The sequence below is a fragment of the Periplaneta americana genome, chromosome 16, assembly GCF_040183065.1.
Source record: "Periplaneta americana isolate PAMFEO1 chromosome 16, P.americana_PAMFEO1_priV1, whole genome shotgun sequence".
Classification (NCBI taxonomy): Eukaryota; Metazoa; Arthropoda; class Insecta; order Blattodea; family Blattidae; genus Periplaneta; species Periplaneta americana.
Window position 1 is genome coordinate 187,499,921 of NC_091132.1, and position 19,016 is coordinate 187,518,936.

A 19,016-nucleotide genomic window follows, 5' to 3' on the forward strand; every position below is an offset into this window, starting at 1 on the left:
AGATAGGTTTTTTATTTTATTTTTTATTTTATTGGGTTATTTTGCGACGCTGTATCAACATCTAGGTTATTTAGCGTCTGAATGAAATGAAGGTGATAATGCCGGTGAAATGAATTCGCGGTCCAGCACCGAAAGTTACCCAGCATTGCTCTAATTTGGTTGAGGGAAAATCCCGGAAAAAACCTCAACCAGGTAACTTACTCCGACCGGGATTCGAACCCGGGCCCCCTGGTTTCGCGGCCAGACGCGCTGACCGTTACTCCACAGGTGTGGACGGGAAGCAGATAGATAGATAGATAGATAGATAGATAGATAGATAGATAGATAGATAGATAATTAATAATTATTTATTTATGCTCGACCATGCCGAAATGTAGCAATTATATACCTGGTAGTAGACCTTTAATGCATGTCATTAAAGTACATCTACTCATTAAAGGTCAGGTCTTTCAGCCAATGACGACTCAGGTTACAACTGTTCAGCCAATGACAGGTCAGCTTACTACAGTTATAAAACTGCAAGTATCGATTATTCTCGGATATGCAATCGAAAGAGAATTAGCGAAAAGTCACGGAGGCTGGAAATCCAATACTGTCGCAGAAGGTTATGTTCTGTTACTATAATAATTAGCGTTAATTGTAAATAATATTCAAATAAATTCAATTTGTCATCTCGTTTTTCAATGTATAATATAAGTTCAATGTTATCTCTGTAGGTTCTTATGGCCTAGCAAGGTCAATGTAAACATCTGTTCCTCGGAAAAAATCAATACATTCGCGTCTGCGCACATCTCCCAACATACGGGACATTGCTCCAGGTCAGATACAATAAAATTAATAATATTAAGTTAGAAATATGGTCGAGCATAAAACGTCGTATGAAACTCGCCTATAATGGTAATTAAGAAGCTCGTATGAAAATTATGAAACTCGCTTGCGCTCGTTTCATAAATATCCATACTCACTTCTTAATAACCTTCATTATAGGCTCGTTGCATAATGTACTATTATTTAATCTGGCAGAGCTAAGGCCAGTAGGCCTTCTCTTCCGCCCAGCCAGACTCTTATTCTAATTGAATACAATTGCTTACATAGTTATTACATTAATATCTAGACCATAAAACAACATGAAAGTAAATAATGAAAGTTGGATAAGTAATGTTAGTGTGACAATAATAAACATTGGTAAGAAATAGTTATAATAATAATAATAATAATGATAATAATAATAATAATAATAATGATAATTTAGATAGATAGATAGATAGATAGATAGATAGATAGATAGATAGATAGATAGATAGATAGATAGATAGATAGAAAGGAAGAAAAGAGAGCCAAAAAAGAGAGTGATAGGAAGAGAGTAAAAGATAGAAAAATAAAGAAAGAAAGAAGAGAGAATGAGAGATAAAAAGGGTGAAAGGATAAAAGAAAGAAAGAAAGAAAGAAAGAAAAAAGAGAGCTAGAAATGGGGAAAATAAAAGAGAGATAGGAAGAAAAAAAGAAAGAGGAAAAGAACGAAAGAAATACGAAAGAAAGAAAGAAAAAAAAGAAAATAAAGAGAAAGGAACGAACGAAATAAATAAATAAATAAATAAGAAACAGAAAGAAGAGAAAAGAACGAAAGAAAAAAAAAGGATGTACACAAAGAGAGGAGAAGACACGAAAGAAAGACAAAGGAGAAACGTGGGATGGAAAAAAAGAAATGGAGGAAATAAAACGAAACTGCAGAAGGAAAAACGAGCGACACTTTGACATAAAACTGACAATTCAGCAAAGCCATGTAAACGATGAAGGAAAATGACAAGAAAGGACGCATGGATGAAAAGCAGATGGATGCGAAGAATGTTGAGGAGGTAATAAAGAACCGAAACGAGGGAGCAAAACACGAGACAGGAAGAAAGGATGCAAGGAAGGAAGGAGGCCGAGAGGTTGGTCACGGCGCGCGGATGTGCGCTTGCCAGTGAACTATTTTTATCGCAGCTATTCCAGAGACTGTGACGTCACAGCCCATAACGACGTGCCAAGGAGGGCAAACACGACACACTGAGCAAGTAGGCCGCACTGCATGACTTTCTCCACGAGCGACCGGGTCGGATTCGAATCCGAGCCACGTTGCCACATTTCACTCGCAGACGCAAGGAAAGCTATTGCGTCGTGCCATTCACTACTGTGGGAATGTGTGTGCAATGCACGGTCCACGACTGTAGCAAAGGGGGCGTACACGCAGTTTCGGAACCCAACAAAGCGTGTGGGTCACGCACGATCCACCGCCGTAACAATGCTTGTGAACGACGTACGATTCACTCAGAACGGAACAACAAAAATCCATGCACAAAAGCACGCAGTGAAAACAACGCACAACGCACTATCTATTATTTCATCATATCATGCACAAAATGTCTTTTCATTTCTGTCGCAATGCGTGTGTAGAACGCACGAATCATTACTCCAATAATGTTGCACAAGCAATGCATGAACAATACGTAAATTTAACTGCTGTAACAATTCGTATATAATACGTAGGGCTGAAGGTAGAAACACATATAAAACATTAATTAGGTCAGTAATACTACATGCTTGTCCTGCTTGGGGACATGCACCTATTACAGTCCGTAAAAAATTACAAGTTTTCCAAAACAAAATTTTAAGATTCATCACAGGACTTCCTAGAGTAACTCCTGTTAGATTGATTCATGAAGAACTAGAAATTCCGACAATTCAAGAATTTATTTCAAATCAAGCCTTCTGCACGTACACCAAGTCGTACAGCAGCACAAACCCACTAATTTCCTCACTAGGAAATTACAATCCTGCATTAGATAAACATAAAAGACCTAAGAGCGTACTCCACCCTCTAGCTTGGAACGACAACGTACAAGACGAATACCAACTTGAACACTAAATAACCACTTGACTCTACACACAGACAAGGCTATTAATGCACTAATAATGTTATTTCTCTGTTTCAGGGTCATCACGTTATTGGCAGCATAGATGCATTGTTCTAATTGTTAACACTTTTTCATGGACCTTAAATGTATTTGTATATTGAATAATGATTAAATCAAAACCTCCCGCCTGAACATATTCCGACCACACTATAGCCAATTGGCTTGTCGTCAGCACGACACCTCATCCTGCTCTAGGTTTTTCCGTGGTTTCCCTTGAGCAATGAGACAAATGTCGGGATGAGCCCTAAAAGAAATGGGCCACGGACCACTTCCCTTCCCCCACTCTTTCTCTTCTACTATCACAAAGAACTTGCTAATTTCTTAGATACAAACCCTGAATTATGATAATAGGGGAACATAAATACATTGTAAGTTCACAGGGCTAACGGCTTCGAAGCTGGGTACCTGGTTCTAATGAAGTGCACTGGTAGCAATCTAAAACATGGGGGCATGAGATAGTTACTCTGCCTGCCATTAAAAATTCACTTCACTAAATCCCCAAGATTAAAAAAAAAAAAAAAAAAAAAAAAAAAAGTAGAAACACATTATTGCCACGGCACGGCACGAAATGTGATTTCCTGTGCTGTCACATTCTGCATTCAATTGTGGTATTCGTTTTCTCCATTTATTTACGTTGCTTAGAATCACACTGTTACCACGCCACGTCCTTTCCTGTGTAGCACTCGTGCCATCACGTTTAGATTTTCTGTCGCACCGGACATTGTTGGACGGTGGAGAGCACGTGCAGGTTCATTATGGAGGAATATATCATTGAAAAAGTAAGGCAATATGAATTTATGTATAATTTTAAGTCATCCAATTGCAGAGACTTAAACATGAGAAAAGAAGCTTGGGAGGAAATAGGAAGAGAGATGAATATAAGCGGTGAGTACTGTATGTTAACTTATTTCCAAGAGCTATTCCATCTCAAATCCACCGAAATATAGAGAAAATTGACCTTAACATTTCTAAATACAATGAAACTTTTTTTGCACGTAGAGAACAGTGATACAATGAGTATAAAAAATGCGAGGTTTTTTACTGATCGATTTCATATGGAATAGCCCATAAGTAAATCATCGATTCAACTTAACCTCATTATTACTACTACTTTATTATTATTATTATTATTATTATTATTATTATTATTTTAGGAGGTACATCAGTGTAGATGCGACCATACACATAAAAGTGCATATTAACAATGACTACAACAGCTGTACTGTAGACATTAATCTTAATTTTGCGATCTATCTCGACGAACAACATTTAATTGCCAAGGCACTGAGCCTAGAGAATTAAAATGTTGAGTGTTCTGTTTCTGTATTTTCTCTTTTATTTGATTGTGAATAAATTCAAATTCTTCTTTATTCATTCTAAAGTACATATGAAAACGTTGTGGATCTTTTTCTAGTTACTTAAAGTATGAAATTCACTAGATTCCTCCCGTTTCAAGGTTATGTCATGCACACACTTCCGACACCTTCTTTTCTGAATGATAACAGCCGCAGCAGCATTTTCGATGTCTTCTTCAAACTCTGAAGAACTACTGGAACTACTAACCCATTCACCTTCCATCTCTGCTACAGAAAGCTACTGAATAAAATAGCGACTGGACAGATTGTAAGTTTAGTGTGAAGTGGCATGGCGTGGCGATAATGTGCACACAACGCGACACAGCACGTGCCTTCCAACTTATATGATCTCACAGGAGAACACATGCCGTGGCAATAATGTGTTTCCGGCTTGAAAGCTTCGAAAATGTATGTAAGCTTACATCACTCAAAACTGTAACAATACGTGTCAAAAAAGCACGATTCTATATTGTAGCAATGCGTGTCGACAACCCATGATTAATTATAAGTCTGAGACACCGATTTTGGCAGGTGACCTGAATGACGTTTCCAGTAGGCGAGCCAATGTTTTGTGAGAACTGCGAGAATGAATTGTGATAAGGCTGTCTGTCGTTTAAATGTTCACACTCGCCTCTTGTATCGTCATTATTAGACTAATTAATAAACACACCACAGTACAGTCCGATTCATGAGAGTGCCGTAAATTACTTTCGTTCGCCTCCTGCATTTGCTAAATTAAGAAGAAAAGACTGTTTATTAATCTAGAAGTATTGCCTGATGACTATACTAATTTCCAACACAAAATTCATTGAAGATATGTAGAAATTATATTTTTGGATTTCGCTAAATTCATACTGTGAAAATGTGTTACATTTACATACCTCTTTAAATGCATATGTTTTGCAATTGTGTTTTGTCTGCGTTACTCGATGCTTTCTTTTTTTTTTTAAATACAATTCAAAGTACTGAATCTGCCATAGCCTACTGAATTCACACAAATTTTATTGTCCGTAATTTTCATCTTGAGAACACTTCTGATATCAAATTTAATTTCTCGCCCATTTTAGTCCGAATCTACCATTTGAGGGATAAATTCTGACAAAATAATATCATATTCGTGTTCTGTGATCCCAAAGGTCTCCAGATATAACTTTCGTGGAGACAGGACGACTTGAGATTTTTCATTCCCTTCTGCCTTCTTACTATTCCTTAGATGGTATTTAAAAGATCGGAAAATGTTTAATCAAAATTGTTGAGAGTGACCTTCATTTTAAATGTTACGTCTCTACGTCGGCTAGTTCAAAATACTTGAGCGAAGTTTTTAAACTGTCATCTCCTTTCTCTCTCCTCTCTGCTCTTTGGGGCATAAAAAATCCTCAAAAGTTATCTGAATGTATTACATGAAGTTGAATTTTTTTTTTTTTTTTAATAAACACTTCTAAGAGATGAGATGAACAGTTTAACTCAATTTTAAAGGAGCCTTTCTTTTAAATTTAAGGTGCTGAATGGCTGCTGGTTCAAAAAATAAACCAGTATATTTTGATCATTATTACCTCCTATTTTACATCCCTTAATGTTCGTATTTCGTAAAACTCCGCCTTTTTTTTTTTTTTTTTTTTTTTTTTTTTTTTGACTAAGGATTAACAGAAACCTACACACAGGGTTTAAGGAGATTTATGATGATTAGTCAGTCGGTTGATTATAGAATAGTTTATATATATATATATATATATATATATATATATATATATAGATTGTCTTTATACTTTACAGTAAAGAGGAAACGTTTTTGCAGCGGCAACTAGAATTATCTCGAAAACAGTGTGCCGGGGACTTCTCTTTTCGTACGCATGCACACAAACTGTATAGATTACTGCAGTTCCATAAAAGTGGTTATATGTGCATTGTTTTTGGAGATGACTGTCCATCCGAGTCCACTAGGATAATCAGAAATGTATGTTTACTCTTACGTCTCACATATCCCAGCTGCAGTTTGTTGTGACTAAGATAACAACCGACCTTGCAGCTAAGAGTTACTCGCTCTGGAGTTCTGATTAATAAAATCCATCTCCTAAATCGATGGCGTCAACTATACCGCCACAATGCGTGTCAACAACGTAAGATTCACTACTCTAAAAATGCGTACCAACAGCGCAAGATTCACTACTCCAACAATGCGCCTCAATAACGCAAGATTCACTACTGCAACAATGCGTGACAACAACGCAAGATTCACTACTCTAACAATGCGTGTCAACGAACGCAAGATTCACAACTCTAACAATGCGTGCCAACAACGCAAGATTCACTACTCTAACAATGCGTGCCAACAACGCAAGATTCACTACTCTAACAATGCGTGCCAACAACTCTACTACTCTAACAATCCTCTCAACAACGCAAGATTCACTACTCTAACAATGCGTGCCAACAACGCAAGATTCATTACTCCAACAATGCGTGTCAACAACGCAAGATTCACTACTCTAACAATGCGTGCCAACAACTCTACTACTCTAACAATCCTCTCAACAACGCAAGATTCACTACTCTAACAATGCGTGCCAACAACGCAAGATTCACTACTCTAACAATGCGTGCCAATAACGCAAGATTCACTACTCTAACAATGCGTGTCAACAACGCAAGATTCACTACTCCAACAATGCCTGTCAATAACGCAAGATTCACTACTCCAACAATGCGTGTCAACAACGCAAGATTCACTACTCTAAAAATGCGTACCAACAGAGCAAGATTCACTACTCCAACAATGCGTGCCAACAACGCAAGATTCACTACTCTAACAATGCGTGTCAACAACGCAAGATTCACTACTCTAACAATGCGTGCCAACAACTCTACTACTCTAACAATCCTCTCAACAACGCAAGATTCACTACTCTAACAATGCGTGCCAACAACGCAAGATTCACTACTCCAACAATGCGTGTCAACAACGCAAGATTCACTACTCTAACAATGCGTGCCAACAACGCAAGATTCACTAATCTAACAATGCGTGTCAACAACGCAAGATTCACTACTCCAACAATGCGCCTCAATAACGCAAGATTCACTACTGCAACAATGCGTGACAACAACGCAAGATTCACTACTCTAACAATCCTCTCAACAACGCAAGATTCACTACTCTAACAATGCGTGCCAACAACGCAAGATTCATTACTCCAACAATGCGTGTCAACAACGCAAGATTCACTACTCTAACAATGCGTGCCAACAACTCTAATACTCTAACAATCCTCTCAACAACGCAAGATTCACTACTCTAACAATGCGTGCCAACAACGCAAGATTCACTACTCTAACAATGCGTCTCAACAACGTAAGATTCACTACTCTAACAATGCGTGCCAACAACTCTACTACTCTAACAATTCTCTCAACAACGCAAGATTCACTACTCTAACTTTGCGTCTCAACAACGCAAGATTTACTACTCTAACAATGCGTCTCAATAACGCAAGATTCACTGCTCTAACAATGTAAACAACGCAATATTCACTGCTCTAACAATGTAAGCAACGCAATATTCACTTCTCCAACAATGTAAACAATGCAAGATTCACTTCTCCAACAATGCCTCTTAACAACGCAAGAATCACTTCTCCAACAATGCCTCTTAACAACGCAAGAATCACTTCTCCAACAATGCCTCTTAACAAAGCAAGATTCACTACTCTAACAATGCGTGCCAACAACTCTACTACTCTAACAATTCTCTCAACAACGCAAGATTCACTACTCTAACAATGCGTCTCAACAACGCAAGATTCACTACTCTAACAATGCGTGCCAACAACTCTAATACTCTAACAATCCTCTCAACAACGCAATATTCACTACTCTAACAATGCGTGCCAACAACGCAAGATTCACTACTCTAACAATGCGTCTCAACAACGTAAGATTCACTACTCTAACAATGCGTGCCAACAACTCTACTACTCTAACAATTCTCTCAACAACGCAAGATTCACTACTCTAACTTTGCGTCTCAACAACGCAAGATTTACTACTCTAACAATGCGTCTCAATAACGCAAGATTCACTGCTCTAACAATGTAAACAACGCAAGATTCACTGCTCTAACAATGTAAACAACGCAAGATTCACTGCTCTAACAATGTAAACAACGCAATATTCACTTCTCCAACAATGTAAACAATGCAAGATTCACTTTTCCAACAATGACTTTTAACAACGCAAGAATCGCTTCAACAATGCCTCTTAACAACGCAAGAATCACTTCTCCAACAATGCCTTTTAACAACGCAAGAATCACTTCAACAATGCCTCTTAACAACGCAAGAATCACTTCTCCAACAATGCCTTTTAACAACGCAAGAATCACTTCAACAATGCCTCTTAACAACGCAAGAATCACTTCTCCAACAATGCCTCTTAACAACGCAAGATTCACTACTCTAACAATGTGTCCCAAGAACATAAGATTAACTACTCTGACAATGCGTAACAATATCCCAAGATTCACTACCCTGAAAAGGTGTATAAATAACGCACGAATCTCTGTTAACAACGCACGAGTCTGTATTTTAACGTAAGATTCATTACTGTAACAATATGAGTGAAAAATGAACGATTCACTACTCCAACAATGATTTGTAGTAAGTAGGACTTCATGATTCACAGCCGGACCAATGCACATGTACAACACAATTAATCACGGTACACTAATATAACAAAGCATATGCAGAACGCTAGAAAAATGCGTGTGCACAACATATGATTCCTACTGTAATATTGCGTGTGTACAATACACAATTCACTAGTGTAACAATGCGTATGTACAACATTAGGTTCACTGCTGTAACACTGGATTTAATGCTGAAATACAGATTTACTGCTAGAATAATACGTTTTCAAACCGCGCGATTCACTACTGGTGTACATAACACATCATTAACTGTTCGAACAGTGTATTGGCACACGTTGTAGTGTTACGTAACAAATGGCGTGCCCAAACCGTGGCGCGCGCGTCGTGTGCTCACTTGGCGGGTTCCACTCCCCCACTTGAAGGCGCGTTGCAGGCGGGCCGCCCGGCCCGTGTCCACCGTCACCGCCTCCTCCTGCATGACTACGGCTCCGGCTGTCTTGGCCCGCGCGCGCGCCCTGCCTCCTAGCGGAGAAGCCGCGAGCAGTGTTGCCAACTCAGAATTCCATTTACCGCTGCACAAGCTTAAAAAAACAGCTAAACTGTAGTTTAAAAAAAAAAACAGATTTTTCTTAATACATCTTCTTCTTCTTCTTCAGTCCCTTCTGCTGCTAAGCGTCAGGTTCGCCTCTCTCCGTCCATTTCATCCATTTTTCCCGGTCTCTACCAGTGGCGTAGCATGAAATTTTGAGTAGGGGAAGCTAACTGAAGTTATCTTTCATGCAATATGAGAAAACGTATTACAAAAATACAGTCTTAAAATAAATAGTAGTCAATTTCAAGTCAGCAGTCGAAGATTGGTTGGAATATCGTAAGTAACACCAATAAGGCATGACCTCAAATGATACGTAATAAAATATGATTTCACGGTTTACACATATCTCTAACAAATAGACACGTATACGTATAACATTAGCTCATTCCCTGTCATACTTAGAGAAATTACAATATTAGTATCATTACGTAAGTATGCGTCTGTCTTTTGGTTGTGTCCTTCATTGACAGCAAGGGAGTCGGTCATTTGTTTTTTAAATCACACTTTTGTTCGTAAGTCAGTCTTGATAATACAATTCCTAAAAAAAGTCAAGTAAATTTGTGTCAGGAACTGTTATTTCGCTCATTATTTATTATATCAGCCACAATGCACACTAACACTTCAACTGATGACGAAAAGGAATAACTCGGAAACTACTTATTTTAAATGTTAAAGCTAGCTTTTTGCGAACCTTGCGACTAGGGTAGTTTAGTTAGAAAGGGATGGAAAATCTGCGGGGTGGATTACACAGAAGAAACCGGTCTGCTTGAAAGCTGGTGCGTGCAGGCTTCTTGTTTACTGCTGCATCACAAATCATCCTGAGCTGCCGCATCACAATATTTAACGCGTAAATATAAATTCTATTAAAATTAATAAATAATTTTCTCCATAAACTGCAGGTTTATTATGAAATTATTATTCACTGGGGAAGCTGAGCTTTTTAGCTTACATTGACGCTACGCTACTGGTCTCTACACATTCTCTTCATCTCTACCATTGTTTTTCCTTTCTGTTGGCCTGTTCTTTCTATTGTATCCTCCCATTTAATCCTCGGTCTTCCTCTTCTCTTTCTTCCTTCCACTCTCATTTCCATCACCTGTTTAACCTTCCTTTCCTCTCCCATACGATATACATGCCCAAACCATTTCAATTGCCTTTCATTAATCACCTCTGTTAATGCTTTTCTCAGTTTAACTTCTTCTCTTATCCTGTCAGTCCTTATCCTATCTCTTCTGGTCTTTCCTACAGTTCTTCTAAGATACTTCATTTCCACTCCTGTTTCTTAATACATCACTTTCAAAATCGAAATACACGGACATCATTTTATTTTTACTTCAATTTTTATTGTACCTGAGTTTTTAATGTACTTCACTCCCACCCCTTCTACTAAGGAAGTTCCAAATCCACACAGAACCAAGACCGCAGATAGTAAGCAGTACTGAGTTACTGAGTACAGTACGTTCCAGAAATATGTTCGCGTTTTCCAGTGACGAAAGAGCTTTCAATATTGAATCATATTTTCGCACAAGTATTGTCCGTTTGCCTACGTCGCATCCCAATTTCCCCCACCTGCTTCTGCTCGCCCCTCTGTAATAGCTGGGCTGTCTTAGCTCTTTTCTGAAAACATTAATTTCTCTTAGGAATTGGACGTTTACGTAATATTATACAGCTGTTTAATTTAACTTAAATAAAAGGGTCTCGTTAAGTAATTAACTGTCACGTGATTTCCTCCCTTTCTACAATCCTGTGGCATAACCACTTGGACGGACAGTAGATAGCATGTCTGAGTAATTTTATATTTTCGGGTCGGGCAGAAGTGAAGATTGAATTTACAGTACGTAGAGTAGGTACAGAATTATTTCAACATGAGTTACTAGTACGAAGGACGAAACTGGCAATTGGAATTAGATGCAATAGTCTATAGTGCGATAATATGCACAAAAGAACTGAAGCCTGTATCGAAATGAACGGCCACCATTTTCAAAATTGTGTTTAAATATTCATATTATGATTATTTTTCAATTTAACTTCTTTCTCTATATTGTACGCTAATGTGCTGTAGACAGTATAATATACACTGCATAATGAATACGTTCGCATGGATAACTCACTTCGTGAGTAAAAACACTTATTCTTAATACATTACTGTACTTTGATTAAAGAAAAACCTAATGAAAATTTTCAAACTCAAAATCGCGATATTTCCTAGTTTACGTAAATGGATGAACTACTTTTCTTCCTTCCTATACCTAGTAGAGTGATTTGTGTTTTACGCCAGTATCATCGAACTCCAGTCTTGGAGGGGGGAGCAAGCGGTGTTTCCGGTTCTCTAAAGGTATAGACAGGTTAATATTAAAAATGTTAGTAAAAATAAAATGATGTCCTTGTACATACTATGCATCTTGGGGCAATGCCTAAGTGCAACAACATTTTTCAAGTCTTCTTAGTCTTGATTAGAGATGGCCGATATTTCGCAAACCAATATTTTGTCACAGGTATTTTTTTGTCACAGATAAACCTGTGACTGATGACGCGAAATATCTGTGACAAAATATCGCTATCGAAGTCTGCTCCGTATTCAGTACTCTGTGATTGATATATTCTCCTCTACGTCGTAGGTTTGCGCGTGCGCATGACACAATAACAGCAATCTGACGGTAGTTTATCCATCTTATTATAAATTATGTAGTTATTATACGATTTAAATAATAAGACCATTGGTTACCAGTACTTAATCTTGTGTAAAATCCTGTCTGAACAACTGTTTTCTTTTGTAATTATTTTCCAATGTTTTTCCGAATACTTATGTTTCATTAATTTTTATTCTATGACTCAATATTGTAATGTTAATACTTACTTACTGGCTTTTAAGGAACCCGGAGGCTCATTGCCGCCCTCACATAAGCCCGCCATTGGTCCCTATCCTGAGCTAGATTAATCCAGTCTCTACCATCATATCCCACCTCCCTCAAATCCATTTTAATATTATCTTCCCACCTACGTCTCGGCCTCCCCAAAGGTCTTTTTCCCTCCGGCCTCCCAACTAACACTCTATATGCCGAGGCTTACTGTTAGGTTTCGTAACAAGCTGTTTTTACGGTGATGGGTTGTTAGCCCTTCGCCCAACCCCCAAGCTGGAGGACCACCCCTTATCGACTGTCCACGACTGCTTATTCAATATATTCGCAGCTACCCGCTATGCACGACTTAAAATAATTTATCTATATATTATATACAATAAAAAGGATCAATTTTTAAAACGATTAGGATAATCTTATAACCTCAATTTCTCCATACCCAACTACATATTTTAAAAATGATCAACTGGTTCATTATCTATAATATAACCTCTTGGTACATGAGGTTAACGTTTGAGATGTTACTGTTCAGTTAGGTAAGTATTTATTTGTTAATGGTACATGTACATAATTTCTTTGTTGGATTTTCCCATATAAATCACTGATGAGTGGTGTGTATAGAGAAATCGTATTCATATTTCACTGCTCTTCAATATTTCCTCTAATTTTTATCGGTGTGATAAAATATCGGTTAATTCATGCTACGTATCGATATAAAATATCGGTGTGACAAAATCACCGATAAAAGTCACAGATATTTAATTGTCACAGTCACAGTTGTCACAGATACTTGAAAATATCGTTTAAGCTCATCTCTAGTCTTGATCGAATGTTCAAAATTGTATTTAGCTTGGAATTTTCCATCCTGTTCCTATGCTTTTACACTAGATTGATCTGGCTAAATAGCCTCTCAACCTCTGCATTTGACAATGGTAGGGTAAGGAAAAATGCCAGTTTAGCTAGCTCTCTGAAGGAATGGCCACCACATGCATAACTGAAAATCGCAACCTACAATTTGGAATGAACCATAATCAGATTTAAAATGTAAAAAAAAAAAAAACCTAATATTTCTAATGCTTAGGAAATTGAAATAACACTCACCTCTGCCCAGAAGCGTGTAGTGTTGGAAACATTTTTCCAATCCCCAAAGTCAATTTTCCGCCACTGTATCTCAGCAACAGGAAAACACTCGCTACTCTTTTTGTGTTTATCTCTATCATGTCGGGTAGTTAAATCTTAATATTTTGCATTTAATATCACCTTACACCATTTACACCGAGCTTTCCAACTATCACCGGCAGCTTTTTCCACCGAATTTCTCAACACTATGTTTTTTCCACACATCTCGAAATTTTTGTACGTATGGAGTTTTACGCGGCATCGTTAAATAATATATCTTCAAAACTGAATGAAGTAGATCAAGAATATTTTGCACACTTGGGAAATAATCAAATCACAGTCGATTCGAAATCTGATTTCACATCGAGCTGGAGACGTGTCTGGCACCAATGAGTTTGGTTTTATGTTTTAAGTATGTCTGTGTTACATAAACTATAATACGAAATACGATGAAAGAGTAATGGAACGGAGAAAAATTCTCTCCGGCGCCAGGATTTGAACCCGGGTTTTCAGCTCTACGTGCTGATGCTTTATCTACTAAGCCACACCGGATACCCACCCCGGCGTCCGATAGAATCGTCTCAGATTAAGTTCCAACTCTTGGGTTCCCTCTAATGGCCGCCCTCTGCACTACGTCATAGATATCTATGAACGTAGGACTGAAGTCCACACATGTGCTGAGGTGCACTCGTTATGAGTGACTAGTTGGCTGGGATCCGACGGAATAAGCGCCATCTTAAATCACGAAGTGATTTACGCATATCATATATATTATTTTAATGTACCGAAGTACATATGATATTTCCATGCAGATGTTCTGCGTCATCATACGATGAAAGAGTAATGGAACGGAGAAAAATTCTCTCCGGCGCCGGGATTTGAACCCGGGTTTTCAGCTCTACGTGCTGATGCTTTATCTACTAAGCCACACCGGATACCCACTAGAGGGAACCCAAGAGTTGGAACTTAATCTGAGACAATTCTGTCCGACGCCGGGGTGGGTATCCGGTGTGGCTTAGTAGATAAAGCATCAGCACGTAGAGCTGAAAACCCGGGTTCAAATCCCGGCGCCGGAGAGAATTTTTTTTCTCCGTTCCATTACTCTTTCATCGTATGATGACGCAGAATATCTGCATGGAAATATCATATGTACTTCGGTACATTAAAATTATATATATATATATATATATATATATAATGCGAAATGAAAAATTAAATAATAATTCAGTTCATTATCTATTCTCTTTACGATTAAATACATTAATTCATTTACAAAAACAATGAATACATTAGATTAAGAGTTTAACGAACGCGGCATTCCTTATTTGTACAACAACAATGGATGAGGCAGGAAATGGAAGTGGTTGCACCAAATGGAGTTAACATAAAACGTTGAAAATTTACACTCGCACAATGAGAAAGTGTGATAGTACCAAACTAAACTCTGGTTTATGATTAACTAACATTGTTGTCCGCAAGTACATATAACATCTTTACAGAAAAACAGGGGCGGCTTTTGTGGTAGTGCCAGTGTGCCATGGCACCGCCAATGAAAGAAACAAAAAATATTCTAAAAAGCAGTTGTAATTGTTCATTTCTACACATTTTATTCGTATTTCATCTGAACGAGCGCGCGCACAGATCGGGACGCACTCTTGCAGCGTTTCTCCGAACGTTGGAGCCACTTCAGTGTGGCACTGCCTACGTCCATATAACACTGTACAAAAGGCTACTGATTCTAGTTTATATACGTTTTTTATGGCAGACACTGAGCCGAATTCGATTTGACTCAGTAGTTAATATTCCGCCCGCTGGAGCACAGTAATGCAGAATTTTCGCTAGATGGCAGAGTTGTTGGAGAAGTTAGGCAGGAACCACCAACCGCAGACTTGCACGAAAACACAAGTTAAAGTTCCGCGTCAAATGTTAATGTAATGTTGTCATTTCAAAACTAAAGCACATAACTTGGATTTGAATGTGTAAAGTATTATCCATTTAATTATATTAAATGCAGAAATAGTCATGGTTCTTTTTAGAAAGATAAATATTTTTTTCATATTACAGTAGCGTGCAAATTAATCCGAACACGACATATTTTTACATTTTCTGTCATTGTTGGCCTCACAGCTGCTCATACCGCTTTAATTGACATCTGTAGTACGTGTAATTCCATTGTTGAAGGTCTGTCATTAACTTTTTTATAATATGTGACATTTTGACTGTCGTTTTGTACTTATAGGGGTAAGCATTTCAGTTGTGTTGAAGACTTAATACTGCAATCCTGTGTACATTCTGTCGTCTTCACAAACGGATACAACTCCACGAAAACGGTCTAAAATTATAACATTAGCAGAGCATTGACAATAATGGAGATAATTACTACAGTTGTCTGAACACTATTTATTGATAAAAATAAATAAAATAATAAAAGTGGTTAGAAACCATACATGTTTCGGGGGCTATGCTCCCCCATCTTCAGTGGTTGTACCACGACTACGGTGTAGATGTTCTACCGCGTGTCGTATCTTAAAGAGGACTGACACTTTTATTATTTTATTTTATCAATAAATAGTGTTCAGACAACTGTAGTAATTATCTCCATTATTGTCAATCTTCACTTATGAACACTGTTGTATTTTGACCTTTTAAGTATTTAATTAGCAGAGCATTCTTCCATGACACAGAGGCAAATTGCTGCAGAATGTCACATCGGTTTGGCTACTGTTAATTCGATCATAAAACGATACAGGGAGACTGGATCCATCACACCCCAGAAAAAAGGAAACTGTGGCCGGAAAAGGAAGACTTCACCTGCAGATGATCGTTTAATTGTCAGGAAAAGTAAATTAAATCCTAGACTAACTGCTGTCGACTTAACCCGCGAGTTAATGGCTACCACTGGGGCGAATATTCACGTCACAACAGTGCGGCGTAGGCTTTTGGAAGCTGGACGAAGGGCTCGTAAGCCTATTAAGAAGCAACTGCTAACCCCTGTTATGTGCAAAAAACGCTTAATGTGGGCAAAATTACATCAACACTGGACAGTGAATGACTGGAAGAATGTATTTTTTCCGATGAGTCTCATTTCGAGGTCCACGGCCACAGTGTTTCTTACGTACGGAAAGGATCCGAAAAAGTAACAGCAGCTCATCTCCAACAAGCACCCAAATACCCCCCTAAAGTAATGTTTTGGGGTTGTTTTACACATGAAGGGCCTGGAGCATTAATACCTATCAGGGAATGATGAATTCTGACAAATATATTCACTTATTGGAAACCAGAATCGTACCCCAGCTGCAAAAATCATTTCCGGATGGCAGAGGTGTGTTCTAACAAGACCTGGCACCATGCCATACGTGTCGAAAAACTACAGAATTCTTCAACAAGAAGAATATTCAGGTACTCCCCTGGCCAGGCAACTCACCCGACATCAACCCCATTGAGAACTTGTGGTCAATTTGCAAAAGAAGAATGCAAAAAATGGATTGTTCTACAAAGGAGAAGATGATTTCTGCCCTCATTGGTGTATGGTTTCGCGATGAAGAATATTTATGGGAAATTAGTGGAATCCATGCCAAATCGTCTCAGAGCTGTTATTAGGAACAAGGGAGGCCACATAGATTACTGAGGTATGTCTTAGAGCCTTTTTTTTTATCCCGTTTGTGTGTTTTTGCATAAGTAATAAGGTTGTTCGGATTAATTTGCACGCTACTGTATGTAAAACTGTTTGTTAATGTTGTGTAATATTTGTTTTATTTTGCGGCAACTAAATATCGCTACACTGTTGCTATAGTGTTGATGCTTCTGTTAACGATACATGAGATCTGTGCAGGACATGAACATGTGTTATTCAGGCCGCTGCCTTGGATTCATCGGCCTGCTAAATAAAGTGCAAACGTGTTCGTTCATTATCTATATCACTGTTCCTCTGTGTGTTTTTTCCAGTAATTTTACTAGTTATAAAAGTTATTTGTATTTGACTAACAATACTGTGAAAGTTTTGATTATCTGTATCTGTAAATTTCGTTATTAGTTTCGGAAATGTTATTGTAACTGTTACTAGATACATTATTAACTGTAAAATAGTTGGTTTAATTAATGTGTTTTATTTAACATAATGTAAACGTGAGCTGCGATTATCAATTTCACTAGGGTAATTTGCGTACAATCTTTTTTTCATTTTTGGCACCACCACCAGAATGCCTCACCGGCCGCCACTGCAGAAAAAAAAAACTTTAAAATATCATAAAATTTACTTTGTCATACGTTAAAAGTGTTAAGATTGTTAAAAAAGGTATTTACCTTCGACAGACGGCCCGTTTCGACGCTATGTGTCGTCGTCTTCAGTGTCTCTTGAACCACTGGTGATCTTGACTCTGCGATGTGCAGTTGTCGATGGTAGGGGTGGGGGTGTGTTGCTCTTATGGTGGGGGTTGGCTGTTTGTATGTTATGATGTATTATGACGTCAAATAATGTGTGCGTATCGAACTGTAGTTGTATGTTAAGTATATATTGTGGATGTGCTATTGTATTCTTATATATTTCGTATTGTTCTAAGATGTTTAACTGTGAACTTTTTGGTGTGATGTGTAAAATTTCCATATCTGTTTCTATATTATTGTAGTCATGATTATTGTCGATAATGTGGTCTGCATAATTTGATGTAATGTAAGGTTTGGTTATAGCTTTAATATGTTCATTATATCTTGTGTGAAAGGATCTTCCTGTCTGTCCTATGTAAAAATGTGGGCAACTATTGCATTTTAATTTGTAAACTCCAGTTGAATTATATATATTTGAATGTTTAGTGTGGTTATTTAAGTATTTCTGTGTTGTATTATTTGTTTTGTATGCAATTTTGTACTTTAGTTTTCTGAATGAAGTTGCAATTTTGTGGGTATTGGTATTGTGATATGTTAATGTCATGTATTTATTCTCGCGTGCTGTTTGTGTTGGTTTGTTCTGTTTTTGTTTTGCCCACCCCTACCATCGACAACTGCACATCGCAGAGTCAAGATCACCAGTGGTTCAAGAGACACTGAAGACGACGACACATAGCGTCGAAACGGGCCGTCTGTCGAAGGTAAATAACTTTTTTTAACAATTTTAACACTTTTAACGTATGACAAAGTAAATTTTATGATTTCAACAAAGTGTTAACGAGAATTTTAATCAATTAAAAATATATCATCTTCTCCTGCCATAATCATCAAAAAACGGCAAATAAATAGCTAGCCGCTGACGGAAAAATTCTGTAGCTGACCATAGTCCTGAAAACACCAGATTTAGCTACAAAACCGCTGACTTGGCAACACTGGCCGCGAGTCTCTCCAAGGCCGGCGCGGCCCGCCTGCAAGAGCGGCACAAGTCACGTCGCAGGCTCTCCCGTTTCCCCTAGGTATGAGACACGAACAATTTGGACATCCTTGCGCAGTTTCAGCTGGTTGCGTCACGCATTGTCCCTCGCGGCCCACTTTCACCTCGCATATGAAAGC

The 19,016-nt window shown here is 38.0% G+C and overlaps 1 protein-coding gene across 6 annotated transcripts in view; it reads right to left on the reverse strand.

The window, feature by feature from the left end:
- ASPP (Ankyrin-repeat, SH3-domain, and Proline-rich-region containing Protein) overlaps window positions 1–19,016 on the reverse strand; it is a 1,244,753-nt gene that overhangs the window by 271,369 nt on the left and 954,368 nt on the right. The window contains exon 1 of one of the 6 annotated variants that reach the window (XM_069815405.1): window positions 9,346–10,901. The exons of the other annotated variants lie outside the window; for them this stretch is intronic. Within the exon in view, the coding sequence (XP_069671506.1) occupies window positions 9,346–9,429 (84 nt within the window). The 5' untranslated portion in view covers window positions 9,430–10,901. Of the gene's footprint in view, window positions 1–9,345; window positions 10,902–19,016 lie in introns of those variants that run through there. 6 annotated transcript variants of the gene reach the window in all.